The sequence below is a fragment of the Trachurus japonicus genome, chromosome 8 (genome assembly GCF_045865225.1).
Source record: "Trachurus japonicus isolate A0001 chromosome 8, Traja_1.0".
Lineage (NCBI taxonomy): Eukaryota > Metazoa > Chordata > Actinopteri > Carangiformes > Carangidae > Trachurus > Trachurus japonicus.
This window is the reverse complement of record NC_140914.1, coordinates 21,404,004-21,420,188: the sequence shown is the minus strand read 5'-3', so window position 1 is coordinate 21,420,188 and position 16,185 is coordinate 21,404,004. Positions and strand designations below refer to the sequence as shown.

Sequence of the window (16,185 nt, the reverse complement as noted above, 5' to 3'; positions counted from 1 at the left end):
GGTACTTTGGCAGCTTTATTGCATCAGTTTACAGTCAGGATTACCAGTGACCAATCAAATTACTGTATGTCTGGATAATACTTATTCACTGTAATTGTCTTCAAACTTACTTTGGGAAATGTTGAGCTGTTGTTATAGATACCGTGGGACTGCTTTTAAATACAACGGCCCTTCTAATGACATCCCTGCAGTCCAAGTGCAGTCTTCCTACAATATATATTATGAAAAGAGAGAACACAGTGGGATATATGGGGGTATAAATAGGGACTTTTAGCAGCTGAGCCACTTATAGTTAGCACTGCTGACTCAAGCCGAGAAGAAGGGAGCAGTAGGCCACATGAGAAAAAGGAAAGGTCTAATTTTGTCTCCATGTCTGCGCGTGGAAGTGCAGGGGAATCAGATTAAAGCAGAAGAAGTTCAAAAGGATTCAATGTGTCGCTGTGAGGCCACATGGGTTTCTTGGTAGTTTTATTTCAAAAATTATAGTTGAATACAGATACAAAGGTGAGTCATACATCTTCAATCATCACAATGAACTATTAAAAATGTAAAAATGTCTTGGTCTTCTAAATGTTTTGTAAGGTTGACACAAGTGGATACACACCGATAATGGGAAATATCAGAAAAAAACATCACAATATTGCTCACAATAATTAGAAAGAATGATATTTACATGGCAGTTTCTTGATATACACATTCAGTAGAAGGCACATCCAAGTCAAATGTGACCTCTTGTCCACTGTTGGATTTATATTTGCATTGCTCTCTCTCTTTTTAATCAGTTGGTCCTTTACAAGAGTATAAAAACCAGTAGGATAATTGTTTCTTACTTTCTCCCTGTCTTTCTTGCTCTCTTACTCACACACACTTTCACACACATTTTAGCAATAAAATGGGACAGTACCTGTTTTTATTGGTGTTTATAATAGAGTGTACGTTCCATAGTCCATCCATTATAACCTTATAGTTAAAAAAAACAAACAAACTGTATCCCACATTAGTCATTTGATTCTTCTCTCTTATGAGGCTCTCGCCAAAAAAAAAAAAAAAGTCTCTGTGTGTGCATGGTCCAATACAACCAGACTAAAAGCTTCACCCGTTTGAGGTTGAGATCTTAGTCCAGCCCACTTCCTCATAGACAGATGTGATACCACAGTAGACCGTAGCCAAGAGTTTGGTCCAGGCAGCAGCCACCTCTGGTGTCACAACCTCTGGGAACTCTTCTCCCAGGACTTCCAGTATCACACCGCTCAAGATCTAGCCAAGACACAAACAAGTGCATTAATCAAGACACCGTAAAGTTCCATTGAACAAATAGTTAACAGGGAAAATATGCTCAACTGATTTTGTACAGAGATCTCAACGAGAAGATTGATACCACTGTATATGTATAGTAAATATATAAAGCTACAGCAAGGGGGGGGGGGGCATCTTGGCTCTGTCCAAAACTAACATAATTTGCCTAGCAGCTAAAGTCATGTTGTGATTCCATTTTATTTCTTGGCTCGGACCAGCTGTCAGGCAACTACAGACTCAAAGAAGTCACTGCATCCGGCCAAAAAAGGAGTCCATACAGGAGATATTCATTCGGTGCTGAGTTATAGTTCACCTGTATTATGGAAGCGTTCAGAGCCCAGAACACAATGTGGTTACATAAAAAAGGTGCCGTTAGGTCAATCAAACATCCACCAAGTCTTTCCCACAGGATGTGGACGATCAAAACAGGCTTAACACACTGATGATTCAGCTTGTGAAATACTGGCAAGAGGTAAGACTCAAATGGGATACTTATGTTTTTCTGTTGCTGTTGGATGTGTAAAAGTCATGTAAACCCAATTTGATAAATGGATATTACATGAAGATTTGTTGCTGGGAATTTGTTTCTCTTTTCAGTCAAGTCAAAATTCTCCCCATATTACTGATGGTGATTTTTATCCACAAGACATCACAATTGCTAATTTTTCCTGGTTTGTAATACCTTTTGGTGGCCTGCTAGAGAATCTTTACTTCTTTTATAAAACATTGTGGATTGAATATGGTATGATTTGTGTGTTATTGTTTGTCTTTTGTTTCAACTCACAGTGAGCTTGCTGACATCACATAAGTTAGTTTTATGTTTGGAGTCTGTTTTCTTGGTTAAAAATCACTGAATGCCCATTGAAGTCCTATAAATACCAACATAAGACATTTTTTATATCACAAGATCCATGTGTGTGTGCTTTTTCTTTCTTTCACCCATGCACATTTTACCTTGAAGTACACAGGCTCCACCTTGTGTCGGAGTGCGTGGGCCTTGCCCACCAGCTTCAGGACTGAGGCCACCTTTTCTGAGTTGTCGAGGCTCTCCACCAGCGTATTGATGGCATTCATGACTCTGTGAGCGTGCTTCCTAAGCTGGGCACTCCGCTCCAGCTCCTCCGGCTCCTCGATGTACTTGAACTGGCTGAAGTACTGCTTGGACGAGGGGAAGTTCACAAACAGCCTGTAGATATGAGTATGAGCAGCTGCTGTGAAGCTCTGCTAATCTCATCGCCCTTCAATCCACACCAGCTCCATCCTGCAAACCTATGGTTTTTTTTTTCAGCTGGCAAGATACCATGAGTAAACATCAGCTCTGTCATGAGACTACTGCATATTTTCCCTTTAAATGTTTGCTTTAAACTACTATGTAGGAACTGTGAAGAACAGTGTGTTTTTCTGAAATATTTTTGAAGGGAATTTAGAACGTGAAGGTTAAACATGCCGCTGCTAAGAAATTACCTTGCAAAATTGTTAAATAAGAAGTCATTAACAACATTTAGTAAATTATTATAGGCTATGAAATTATGATTGCATACTGTTATGAGTCATGTTGTTATGATGAGTTTTTCAGGTCTTCTTTTTCTACACGATCATTACTCTTTCCTATAGAGATTACATAATGCACATGGTAGAAAAAAAAATCACATTTCACATTAATAGAAATACTGTACATTTTGCAGCATCAGATAAAATGATGTTGAACAGATGTTGATAGTGCCTGGGAGGAATTCTGTTTCATAACTGCATCAGCTTTAGCTTTGATAAATGTATGCATGTACAGTATGTGTGAGAGCCTATGCTGGTCCAATCTCCTCCGTGTAACCTAATGTGAACGGTAACTTATTTAATCATGGTTCTGAGGAAGCTTTAATTGTGCGTTAATTATATGTAGGCCTAACCAGTGTCTTAGCATGAATTATATCATGTAGCAGAAATATGGCCTCTAGGTGCACCTATTCTTCCTTGTTACTATATGTGGTTCCCCCTTGTGAGCCTGTTGACTCCGGCATCTGACTAGTTCCTGTTATTCCTCAGAAAAGAACCCAGGATCCTGCATGGTTTCACAATGTCTAATAAAAGGTGAAATGTGCTAATTAGAAAGGGTGAGATGAAAAAAAAAAAGACTGTCACTGCCTGCTCAGGCTACCTTGAGCACACCTGATACCTTCTGTTTACTTCATGGTTAAGGATTTATTATGACTGCAAAGACGATTCAAAGAAGATTTCATTTAATATTTCTTGTGTCAATTTGCTTGAATATTATATTGAACACATTTTTGTCCACTTTCTAGGTCTACATTTTAATATCTCCTTGAACATCTCACCCGACTCGTGCTGTAATTTCTCTCTAACAACAAATAGTTCAAAGACATTTTCTTTTAATTTTATTCCTGTTTGAACCTCAGAGGTATCATGGAGAATTAGCAAAGAGGAACCTAAGATCTCACCCCCTCCCACGGTCTGGGAAGAGGGCCAATGCATCTGGGTTGCTGGCTATCTATTCCTGATGTCCCGTCTCCCTCTGTATCTGCTACAACACATAAAGGAAGCACATTTTTCTCTGCCAGACCTGAAGCATATGGCCAGATATTAGAGTTTTCCTTGTAAATTTCTGAAAAAGGGAGGAGGTTGTGTCCTAATCTCTCAACTCTGGGTGGAGAGCCTGTGCAAGTGGGAGAGCAAAATATTCCAAATTTCACTGCAAACTAATGATGAACCGTGGTGTTTAATCTTTCCCTCTTGTAATTGCATGACCTGTGATTGCATATAAATAGCCTCATTAGTATTTTATATGGTCGTTGGATCCTTAATCCCTCCTTATCTGTTCTGCAGGACTAAATGAAGAGCAGAATCCAAAGAAAGTTTCTAATTTCATAAACGTACTGCTTTAATTTACTACTTTGGATCTTATCAGTTACAAGACAGTTAGTTGGGTGTTTGAAGTGAATGCTAAGGTTCAGCAGAGTGACAGCACCTACTCTTACAATCAAAAGGAGAATTTACCATGGTCATGCTTATCGATCAATCCTCATTCCTCAAATTCCTAAAGGTCGTAGGTCCTTTGTGAAGGAACACGGAGTTAGGAAAGAGGTAAATTGAGTGAAATCTTTTTTTTTACAAAATGTCTACATTCAAAAGATTCTTTTTTTTAGTATTACATCTGATTTAGTAATCTGTGGAAAAACAACATGATTATATAGCTACTGCTGGTGACTGTACATGTATATTATCCCCTACGCTGTTGCTAACCTCCCTTTCAACTTTCACCTCATGCAATCATGAAGGATTATAAAGGCATGCTGTGTCATGCAGTGAATCTCGTCGCACATGAAAGATTGACAAAGCTTTCACACCAACAGTTGCCAAATCCCTGCAGATGTTTGAGTTTTGCAGCAGTTTCAGTGTAAATATTGAAGAACTGACGATAGTCACAGACCGCAGGAATCCTCCAACGAGACTGCACGCTGATCCTAATTAGAGACGACAGGCTGTTGAAGAAAATTTGCTAAAAATCACACAGACTGGGTGGCGATGGGAACTCTTGTCATCCCTTGTTTCCTGAGAAAAGAGGGACCCTCTAAATGTCTGACTGCTGCTGATGGAGTCATGCTGCTGTAGGTTGCCTGGCTCTCTGTACAGGCATTCAAAACATGACCTGCTCGGTAAGGGAGGGAGCCCTTTCAGAGCCAAAGATGCCTGAGTGATGGATTATAATGTTTATTCTTTGCCTCTACTGTTTGAAGAATAGGTTGACGAAAAGGCTGGAGGTAAGAATATCACAAGCAGAAATATCACTGGCTGTGGAAATATCGGAAACTCTCAAAGTCAGTGGGATTTAAGTTCAGCGTCGACTGCATTTTTAGAGAGTATAACTCCTCCAGTCTGTGAGTGACAGGAGAGCATCAGTCAGCCCTGTGGCTCTTGCAGGTGCCTCATTACTGAGGGGATAAAGAGACTAAACGCTGTTTTAACCTCATGAGAAACTAATTAAAGTTTCAGGGATAAGGAGGAAGATGATGAGACGTACTTGAAATAGAAGTGGGATACCATGCATACAGATCAAGCAGCATTTAAGTGAATACACAACCACAACAAATGCGGATGAATGTCAAAATAGCTCAAATATAGTGTGCCCATCACCTTTCCAGCTTTATTTTTCTGCTAGAATCATGTACATTTTCTAAATATTTTACAAACTCTGTCCTTGACTTGCGCTTAAAAATAATTCAATGTGAAACAGGAGAGTAAAACTATATGGAAAGAAATACCTGACGAGTATGGCCACTCCAACGTCATCGCAGTTCTGGTAGACTTTAGTCCAGGAGTCGTGGATCATCACCCGCTCCTTGTCAGTCAGAGGGCTTGGTTTCTCCTGGTGGTCCATCTCTCCCTCTCCCTGCATCCTCTCCATCTGGGAACACAGTAGTGCAGAGCTGAGCACGTGCAGAAGGCAGGGCTGATGAGAGTACCCCTCCCCCAAAATAAACACTATATTTCTACCTTTTTCTTCTCCTTCTTGATGAGAGAGAAAGAAAATCAGTTCCCCTATCCGCCTTCTCCCAGTGAGAATCTTTGCTCTTCCACCACTGAGTATCGGCTGAGCGAGAGTGTGAGTGAAGGAACAGGCTGGAAAAAAAAAAAACACAAGAAACACACGCAGCGAACGAGGAGGAGCCTCTGTACTCTCTATTTTACACTCTCTCTTCCTCCTCTCTCTCTCTCTCTCTCCCTCTCTCCGTTTCTTTTCTCCCTCTCCCCACCTCACCTTGTCAAGTGGTGTTTGATGAAAGGCTGATGAGATAGGAAACAAACCATCATAAGGGAGTCAGACATGTAATGAACGCAATGTGTGAGCATAGATGCAATGTGAGATTAGGGCGTTAAAATAAGATAAGGTACACAGCTTGACCTCTTACTCAAGAGTCACCATTCCAGACTAGATTAACTTGTGATGATATTGAATTTCTCACAAAGCCCTGTAAACGTAAATGTTGAAAACTCTTTTTTCCTGACTATAAATGAAGCAGCGACGTCTATCAATTTTTTTTTTGTTTTTGTTTTTCTGTGCTCTTAACAAGATACAGAGTACATCAGTCCTTTTTTCATTATTTCACCCTTTTCATTATATATGCACTCACCCTTGGGAGACCCTCACGGCTCTCACCCACTGCACTCTTTCAAGCACATGCATTTTCCACCTTTGTTGTGGCAGGGGTTATCAGTGGGTCGTCCTATCTCGCTTGTGTTGTCACAGCTGAAAACTTGAGAACGTTCTTGTTCAAGTTTCATAGTGGGTTGGATGAATGGGGCCAATTAGTCAGGAATCTGTGAGTTAACACTCAAAGGAAAGCACACATAGGAGCCGTGACAAGACGGATATTGATGTTGCAACAAAAGCTACAACCGAGGAGATAGTTACTCCCTTACTGTGGAGGTACAATGTACAGTAGGTGCCAACAACGTCGACACCCATGTTAAGCATTAACAGAGTTATGCCATTAACAATAAGTTGGCGTAAAACTGTGCTTAAGATGGACACATCTCATATATTGTTCAAGCAGCTTTATTGCTCCCTCAACAGCTGCAAGGCTGTAATTATTGGTTGTTATAGCACCTAATCACATTGTAACTTTGGTCAGTGGTAAATAGTTATTCAAGTTCACCTCTGCCTCGCCCAAGAAAAAAAAAGACAAAACAAACATGAGCTCCAAGTTCATGTATCAGCTTCTCATACCACAGGTTTGGGATGATTAAACTGGTTGGGCAAGGCTGTAGTGGATCAGGTGATCAAGGAAACTTGGTCAATGATTGTAGATCAACATGCTCTGCTCTTACTGATGTTTACGTGTCTGTCTACAGCAGTGGCTGGGTAGATTTAATAGTGCTTTATGATTAATTTCTGCTGTCCACGCCCACCAAAGCTGAGACTCCAGCACATGTTAGGTTACACCTTTCACCCACTCTACCCAGAAGAAAAACAGATCTCAATATATCACTATGGTACAACATCCAAAGGCATAACTCATACAAGCAGATACCAGGCTAATAACCAATGACACCTAGTGGACACCGATAGTAACATCACTTCTGTGCTGCCAGAAATACTATTTTTGAAAGCCATTTATAAATATTTTATTACACCATATGTACAACAGGTGTTTTTTCATGATGACCCTAATACATCATTTAGCCTGATTAAATGTCATAAATACACCAATATATGACAATCATTCCACCAGTAATCCTGCTATTTGAGATGAGAGAAGCATAAATATTAGATTACATAAAATAACTAGGCTACATAATTTGACATAAATGCCATTTCTCTCTCCACTGGAAGTATGGCATCTGCTTTTAAGGATATTTCAGTCCCAAATGTATTAGGTGTCAATTGGATTATAAAAAGATGCCAAGCTCGTGATTTCTAATTAAAATATGATTTACAGCATAGGCTATGTGTTAACCTGTTTAAAGTATGAAACCTCTAGTCTTCATTGAGCAACAACTAAATAAATCAATAAACAATTACAGGGATGAAAAGTAGCCAAGTACCTACTCAAGTAGGCCTATGCTGTAGTCCACTTGTATTTCTCACTGCTTAAATAAAACTTTAGTTAGCCTACTTCTTTGAAAATTCTGTTTTTTTTAATACAATAGAATTTATCAGTATGTATTACTGATTGAAATACCCAATAGCATGCAAAGCAGCCCATTAGATAAGAAAACAATACCACCTGAAGTGCTAGTTGGCTACATTAGGTAATAGGTTCTGCATTTTCATTCTGGATGAAAAGCATGATGATAATTGACTACTATTTTGGATACTTTTACTTAAATAAATACCTTGAATGCAGACATTTTACATGTATATTTTACATTGTCTTATCTATTTGCACTTAATTCAAACTGATTTTGAAAACAAAGCCACTCAAGCTCAATGGTGACACAATCAAAACAGGTACTCAAAAGCGAAGCCGCCACGTTCGAGCCTAAGCAGCTTCCGTAGCTCTGAGTGTGGACAGTGGAGAGGCTGCTGTGCTACCTGGGTGACAGGTATCCGTGCATTGTCGGCGAAGAACCGGGTTATTTGCAAGACTAACGATTATAATTAGTGCTCACATTGTAGCTATGTTGTAGTCAAGTTAGTGACGAACACTGAAGGTCGTCTCGTGAAATTAGCTCACCCAGCAGCAGCCCAGTGTGAGAGAGGTGGTGGCTAACTGGTTAGCTAGCGTCACCGTCAAGAGCAGGATAATCGGAAACAGACGCAGCGGTCAGCAGATAAAAAGGAGCAGCCGCTGCCGGGGACTGTGAAATAAACCACCGGGAGAAAAAAACCACAATGAATGTCGCCAAGAGTGGATATCGCGTCTTTTCTGCCAACTCTTCCGTAGCATGCACAGAACTAGCCAAGAAGATAACGGAGTAAGTAATAGCGGCCATGCACTTTTCACCACCGCTGCTACCAATGATTGATGATTAATCTATTATATAGGCTGCTGAGCTCTTCCTCTACACGAGGCCAATCGGGAAGACAATAACCTCGTCAATGCTAACTATGTTCATTTCTGTTGAGGATCGATGGCTTGAGTGTTTTTATTTTTATTTTTATGAATTAGCATTGCCTACTAAGGGCAGACATAAACAGAAGTAGTATAGTGTTGGTGTTGAATAAATGATGCAGTAAAGTCCTCATGCTGTTTTGTGTGTGTGTGCGAGTCAGTCAGAATCATCTTGTGATCACTATACCTCACTTTTTCTTTTGCACTGAAGCTGTAAATGTGTACTTTTGCTTCTCAGGAGACTGGGAGTTGAACTTGGGAAGTCCGTGGTGTTTCAGGAATCCAACAGAGGTGAGTCGAGTTTTATGGCATCTACAAAAATGCAGTAATGTTACTTGTAATTATTAGAAAGTAAACCCTTCAGGTTATATAAAGTTGTGCAAATAACATTTTGTGCGAGTCAACATGACAATAGTAGTCCATTGTGATTACTGTAAATGAAACTGTATGTAATGTGAATCAGTGATGTTATGATTTAGACCCAATCTGTTTGTGGTGATTAGTTCCATAAATCCTTGAGGAGTTATTGGCCTATAGGCTAATGAATGTTTGCATATGGCATGGATATTTATTATTGATGACTGTGGCAAAATGAATGTGATGCACCTTGTTCATTATAAGAAAATAGTTGCACTCTAATTGATTATCAAATCATGAAAACCTTATCAACATGAGTATTTAAGATTACTGAAATTACTAAAAAACGACTAAACTAGAAATATGTCTTAAGTCACTGTGTCTGATTTTGTGTTTTCCTTTGTTCAGAGACTAGAGTGGATGTAAAAGAATCTGTTCGTGGACAAACCATCTTCATCATCCAGACAATACCAAGGTGAGTGTAGAAAGACATGAGATTTGCACTGCATCATGAATTTTAAATATGTTTATACCATCACAAACCTTTTAAAATGGAATGATTAAATGATGTACTTCTCTCACTTTGTTTTTTTTGTTGTTGCTACAAACAGGGATGTCAACACGGCCATCATGGAGCTGCTGGTTATGGCTTATGCCCTCAAGACCTCATGCGCCAAGAACATCATTGGAGTAATTCCATACTTCCCCTACAGCAAGCAGTGCAAGATGAGAAAGAGGGGCTCAATAGTGTGCAAGTTGTTAGCTTCAATGCTAGCCAAAGCAGGTAAACACAACAGAGTGCATCTCAAGTTTGTTAAAAAATCTCTTTATCTCTGGTGTTGAGTTTGCAGTGCACAGATGAAAACTATTTTTATAGGTTAAAGTAAAATACCGTGCTACTCATCTGTTTTTTACTTTGAAGGATTAACACACATCATCACCATGGACTTGCATCAGAAGGAGATCCAAGGGTTCTTCAGCTTTCCAGTGGACAACTTGCGTGCCTCCCCCTTTTTGATTCAGTACATCCAGGAGGAGGTGGTTATCCCATTCACATATTTATTATGCATGTTTAAGCATAGATGTTGGTAACTCTATTCAATGAGTCAATCAATCAGATACAAACATTGCTGTGTGTTTTCCCTTTTCCTCTTAGATTCCTGATTACCGAAATGCAATTATTGTGGCAAAATCCCCAGCCGCAGCTAAGAGGTAAATGATTGAAAACAGAATCTATCTTCTGTTTTTATACAATTGTAATTTATTTTCTCACTGTAAAAATACAAACACTAGGCTGCATCGTGCCAGAACTCACACAGTATGTAATTTACCGTTTCCCCTGTTATCTTCATCTAGGGCTCAGTCCTATGCAGAGCGCCTGCGTTTGGGTCTGGCTGTGATTCACGGCGAGGCTCAGTGTTCAGAGTCTGACATGGCTGATGGGAGACACTCACCACCCTGTGTACGCAACACCACGGGACACACAGGGCTGGAGCTACCTTGTAAGAACACTCATCTTTGTAAAGTGCTGTTTGGTGTTTCAGCTTTTCTTTGCAGATTTCTAGGTCCATTGCTTGATAGATTTTACTTCTACAGATTCCAGTTTATCGTTTCTCATGGATAGGCTCCGTTTTTTTTTATTTGTCACACCATGGTTGAATTCAGATAGAAATTTCTTGTATACTGTAATTCTTCAGTGCTTTGAAGTTTTATATCTCAACACTTCAGTGCATTCATAATATAACTCCAGTGTACAATCTAATGCAGTCTGACTTGGGCAAACCTATTTGGAGATGAATCTGCCGTTTCTCTCTCATACCATCAACCATACTCCAAGGAATTGATTTTTGTCTTACTGCATGTTTTAATTCCACAGATACACTACTTCTACTCATTCTGCATCTTCAGCAAGCTGCAACTCATAACTTACAAAGAGTGACGTGCCTCATAATAATAATAATAATAATAGGCCCTGCCTGTTTCTTGGCAGAAACCTTGATTTAAAGGTCCCATATTCTACAGAGTGACATTTCCATGAGATCTGTGAAGCTGGTCAAAGTTGCTATATAAATACAGTGAAAACATCTAAATGCACACAGCCTGTGTTCAGAAACAGAGCCTTAAAACGACTCGAGGCATCAGTAATTTAGTGATTGCTGGCTCAGCCATGTCTCCTAGCACCCACACCCACTGTCTAACCTGTTCTGGGCAACACAGTGGTCATTCTGTCATTGAACTAACAAGTTACAAGACAGAGAAATGGTGAGGAAATGTTACACAGTTGTTAAATGGCAGGAGGTTGATACAGCATATCATTGCAAAACCTTCCCATGGATAAAAATAGAGCAGTGGGTCAAGTTTAAGTTCATGCTTACTTGGCACCACCACTTACATTTACTAGTGACTTTTAACCAAACCAAACTAAGGCAGTGGGCTATAATCCATTACCTGTGGTTGGCCTGGCTGTGCATCACCCAGAAAACAGTCAGAGAGACTTATGCTAGAACTCCAGAGGCCTGAGAAAAACAAAACTAAAACTATAATACAATATTTTTTGCACTTTAAACCACAAATCTATCTTCATATGGCCACTTGGTAGAAAAGTGAAAAATATGGGATCTTAAAAAACATATGTATATATATATATATACGTATATATGTATGTTTTTAAAGAAATGCTAATTAAACAGTGGCATTTAGTATTAAACATAATTGCAGTGCTAATTTTTGATAAGGCCATGTACAATAAATAGTTCATTTTGACAAGATATCAAATGATTGTGTCATTGGCAAATGACTCCAAAGTATTTACGTCCTGTGTTCACTTTATTATTTGGTTATAAGAAAAAAAAAATCTTACTTGTGTTTAATTCTTACCCTTGACTTAAAAAATCCTCCTTGGGGACACAAGGCCAATCAACAAATGCCTTCAACTCTTGAGAAAACTTGTTTTATACTTTAACACAATAAGTTTAATCTGTTGATGTGACTTTTTTTTCTCCAAGTTCTTTCAACCTAGCGAGAGGATTTTCCAAGTCTTGGCATCATGTGTTTGTCATGTCAAATACTTGTGCATTTGTGTTAACGTGGTGTTTATTTGTTGGCAATAGCAGGCAAACAACAAGCCCCGTTCCCTGGCATAGAGCTCCCAAGTACGGCCGTAAACTTAACTTACATCTGACTATGAAATGATTCCTCCTCAAATGGTTTCTCAATTCATGCATGTGTAGATGAAGGGTTTGTGTTGCATCTTGTGAAAATACAGTCTGGATTCAGGAGGGGGGAGTTTGTGGAAATTGCACAGACTGATTGTTAGTGCCTATACAATTTTGCATTGACAAAACTTTTTTTCAGGCCAATCAGCTACACAGTGCTCCATACTATATGCTATTTGCATGGCATGTTTGATTTGAAGTAAACAGGGATTTATGTTAACTGCACCTTTCAAAGATTCCAGACAGCTAGTTCTACAAGATGGCCAAAACCCTCTTTGTTTTGTTGTGTTCTGATTTTGAAATCCACAAATCAAACCAAAATCATGCCAAACATGTTTTTTCTTTTTTCTTTCTTATATATCTGGACTCATCTTGCCAATCAACACATGATGCACCCATATTAAACCTGCTCTCAAAAACCTGATTAACATTTGGTCATAACTGCATGTGATGGTAACAATGACGCATGCTTTTGAAACCTTACATCTCTAGCGGAGGGACGGAGAAACGTTATGAGTGGAAGGATTGGTGTTGGTTAAACTATTGAATTCACACAGCAAGAATCAAAGTTTGAGTTTGCTATACCTCAGTGGTAAAAGAGAATCACCAATAATGATGTGTAGTGCTCTGCTGTCATCTTTATGGTAGACGTTTTCTAAATGCAGTGCTGTCGTTACAAATTTGCCAGTGAAATCCATCAACATCTTGAACTTGAATTACCTTCAAAGATATCTGACCAAACATTTCTCAGGTAGCTTGTTGCAGTATCTCAGCAAGCTGTGAAGACAACATAATTTTTTAAGAAGTGTGTGTACTGCTAACAACGTGGCTTTTGCTGTTTTAGAAGTCTGAATGTGACACTGCCAGGTTTTCTGATGCTGTGGGACTCACGGTATTCAGCAAAGTGTTCTGCAAGGCATGCTCCTCCTTTCTCTGCTTCTTTATACTTTTCCCTTCACAATCGGCTTCGCTGGCTGATTGTTTACCAGTTGATTGTTTCCTTATACCTTTTGAATGACCACATTTACATGCACACTAATACTCAAAATGCCTCCATTTAAATTGGGTCATAGAACAAAAGCGTCAGATCACATCCCAGTTTAATTTTCGATTTTACTTTAGTTGCAGGTTATGTTGTTATTATTAAGTCTGTCACAAGGGGGAGCATTTTCATGTGAGCGTCAACATGTTTTTGCAGTTTAATGACTGTCTTCATTTTTTCTTGTGACAGTCTATCTACCTGCATAGTGTTATTCTAACAACAGGATATTTGATGTTTGACAAAGTCAGTTGGAGCTGCTCACAGCCTTGGGGGTGGAGTGAATTGCATTAAACAGACGTATGGACCCCATATTGTGATGATTGACAGCATCATGTCTCAGACCTGTACACAATGGCAAATGAAGCTGCTGTGATATGAATAATTAATCCTATATTCTTTCCAAAACAATGCAGCTAATGCATCCCCTGAGACTGGCATGTGAGTTGTATTCTGATTATTGTGCGCATGTAAAAGTAGCCGCTGGCAGCAGTGATGTTCGACTGAGGACTGATCCCAGAACATTGGCAAGTGTGTATGAAGAAACCCTCATCATTGCTTGTCAGCCACTGTTGTCCTGTGTGAAATAAGACTGTCTGGTGCATACTGGTTCATGCAGACTGCTGCCATGGGCCTGCCACAGCCCAGGCCTGAGGCTGTGTGTGCGGGCAGTTGTACATTACCTTCTTCTGATTGGGTATCCTGGGCAGAAAAACCCTGTCATTTGATTTTTTTGCATGGCATGTGCTTTACTAAGTTTAGCATTTCTGTTTTAATCCCGTAGGGGTAGGTGGGGTAGAATGGGGGAAATTACTCAAAGCTAATTACCGGCTTTTGATTTGCTATTTTAAATTCAGCACAACATTGTTTTGCTCTAACAGAATTTATACGATGACGTCGTCATTCAATAACGACCCCATGATTTCGGGTGGTGTAGATTTGTCTAAATTGCGAAACATTTTCTCAACCCATTTTACCCAATCTACTGAGATTTCCTTTTGATTAGAAATGAAATGTACCAGACGTAAACAGTCTTGATGTACTCTGACAGGTAACATGCTCTGCTTTCCTTTTCAGTGATGATGGCCAAGGAGAAACCTCCCATTACTGTTGTCGGAGACGTGGGAGGGAGAATTGCCATTATTGTGGTAAGACGCTGCCAAGACGTTATCAAAGCACAATGTGTGCTGTTTCTGTCGGTTAGATTGTTGAGCTGTCATTCTCAGCTGTTCTGCCATCCCGTAATTATTACTCTTCTGTTATTCTAGTTCACATGTACAGCATTTAAAGTGGGTTTCCTCCATAACTATCATATTAAAGTGTAATGGATGAATAAACCTAACCAAAACAAAAGCCCCCTTTCCCTCCCATTAGTTTTTCATAACAAAGAGAATGAGTAGAATCAGATTCAGTATCCAACAAGGTAGAAAAATCCAAATTAAATTGTGACCATTGAACATTCAGGTGAACTCAAATCACACAATGACACAGACATTATGGAGATGAAGAGGGGGGATGTTGTTAAATCTTGGGTGTTGATTGTATTTTCCTTTTTTTCTGTGTTCTTCCAGGATGACATTATAGATGATGTGGGTGACTTTGTTGCAGCTGCAGAGATCCTGAAAGAGAGAGGAGCCTATAAAATTTATATCATGGCCACACATGGTTTACTGTCCGCAGATGCTCCACGCCTCATAGAGGAATCTGCAATTGATGAGGTGAGGATACTAGTCGTGTGTTTGATGGAAACCCTGTGTCGTACCTGCTGAGAGATGCCGATAAGAAGCTACAGTCAATGGGAAGTGACAAAGGATGAGAAACCAAAGAAAATGTATTCAAAACCAGCAAAATGGGCTTGTTCTTCATGAAGAACAGATGAGTAAACATTGTTAAGTGTGATACTTCCTGGTATTGAAGGGTTGCAGAGCTGAATTGTTAAAAATGAAATATCATCGCATTGAACAGCTGGATTTCTGTTTCAGTTCCTCTTGAGTCTTCTTCAGCAGACAAATAATTCCAGTTTAGTTTAAATGTACAATTCATTTTAAGTAATTGATGTATTCTAGTTATTTATGATTGTTTGATTTAGAACATATCCATATATTAATAATATCACTTGCACACTATTTTCTCATATACACTGGCATTGTTTATCTTAATCTAGCTCTACCATCATCAACAGATCAGGTTAGAATGATATTCCATAATAGTATAATGTGTGCACAGAAACAATGCTGCTGTAGCCACTGAAAATTAACAGGTAACCCATGTGAATGAAGTGGAAACCAAAAATAGCAAAGACCACAATGCATTTTTAAGTGTAACGGCCTTTTTAATTTGAAATAGAAACCGCCTCATCAAGTCTAAGCCCAGTCTCTGTGTTTACTGTGTCTGCAGGTGGTGGTGACTAACACAGTCCCCCATGAAGTGCAGAAGCTGCAGTGTCCCAAAATCAAGACTGTGGATGTCAGCATGATTCTGGCTGAAGCTATCCGCCGCATCCACAACGGAGAGTCCATGGCTTACTTGTTCCGCAACATCACTGTGGACGACTAGAAAGTGTCAGACAGAGAGAGGCTGAGGTGGGTCTGGTAGTGACTGAAGGCTGGTGCACTTCTTCCCAGGCCTGTAAAAACTTGCTTATGCCATGTTTAACGTCTTGTGTATGTCAGGATCAGATGTATCCTAAATAATTTAAAGAAACTGAAAT

General features: G+C 39.5%; 2 protein-coding genes across 4 annotated transcripts; one reads left to right on the top strand and one right to left on the bottom strand.

Annotated features, from left to right (window-relative positions):
- Positions 1-451: 451 nt before the first annotated feature.
- Positions 452-6,095, bottom strand: LOC146983185 (cytoglobin-1-like). 2 transcript variants are annotated; one of them, XM_085784636.1, is made up of 4 exons: positions 5,803-6,095; positions 5,571-5,713; positions 2,251-2,482; positions 452-1,257 (listed from the first exon to the last, which is right to left on the bottom strand). In XM_085784636.1, the coding sequence occupies exons 2-4, from the start codon at positions 5,711-5,713 to the stop codon at positions 1,093-1,095; spliced, it is 540 nt and encodes a 179-aa protein (XP_085640762.1). In that variant the 5' UTR covers positions 5,803-6,095; the 3' UTR covers positions 452-1,092. The 2 variants fall into 2 exon arrangements, with proteins under 2 accessions (XP_085640762.1, XP_085640763.1); XM_085784637.1 differs by having other exon boundaries at positions 5,571-5,985.
- Positions 6,096-8,327: 2,232 nt separating this feature from the next.
- Positions 8,328-16,185, top strand: LOC146983184 (phosphoribosyl pyrophosphate synthase-associated protein 1). 2 transcript variants are annotated; one of them, XM_085784634.1, is made up of 11 exons: positions 8,328-8,727; positions 9,103-9,155; positions 9,630-9,696; positions 9,833-10,005; positions 10,144-10,259; positions 10,378-10,433; positions 10,578-10,723; positions 12,332-12,373; positions 14,553-14,623; positions 15,047-15,193; positions 15,873-16,185. In XM_085784634.1, exons 1-11 carry the CDS (start codon positions 8,645-8,647, stop codon positions 16,029-16,031), a joined length of 1,113 nt encoding a protein of 370 aa, XP_085640760.1. In that variant the 5' UTR covers positions 8,328-8,644; the 3' UTR covers positions 16,032-16,185. The 2 variants fall into 2 exon arrangements, with proteins under 2 accessions (XP_085640760.1, XP_085640761.1); XM_085784635.1 differs by lacking the exon at positions 12,332-12,373.

Excerpts from the sequence above, each read along its gene's own strand:
- LOC146983185 (XM_085784636.1), bottom strand. The coding sequence starts at position 5,713 with ATGGAGAGGATGCAGGGAGAGGGAGAGATGGACCACCAGGAGAAACCA. Across the intron at positions 2,483-5,570 it reads GGAGTGGCCATACTCGTCAG|GCTGTTTGTGAACTTCCCCT; the intron begins GTATTTCTTTCC and ends TCATATCTACAG. Across the intron at positions 1,258-2,250 it reads TGGAGCCTGTGTACTTCAAG|ATCTTGAGCGGTGTGATACT; the intron begins GTAAAATGTGCA and ends TGTCTTGGCTAG.
- LOC146983184 (XM_085784634.1), top strand. The coding sequence starts at position 8,645 with ATGAATGTCGCCAAGAGTGGATATCGCGTCTTTTCTGCCAACTCTTCC. Across the intron at positions 10,260-10,377 it reads TTCAGTACATCCAGGAGGAG|ATTCCTGATTACCGAAATGC; the intron begins GTGGTTATCCCA and ends TTTTCCTCTTAG. Across the intron at positions 12,374-14,552 it reads CCCTGGCATAGAGCTCCCAA|TGATGATGGCCAAGGAGAAA; the intron begins GTACGGCCGTAA and ends TTTCCTTTTCAG.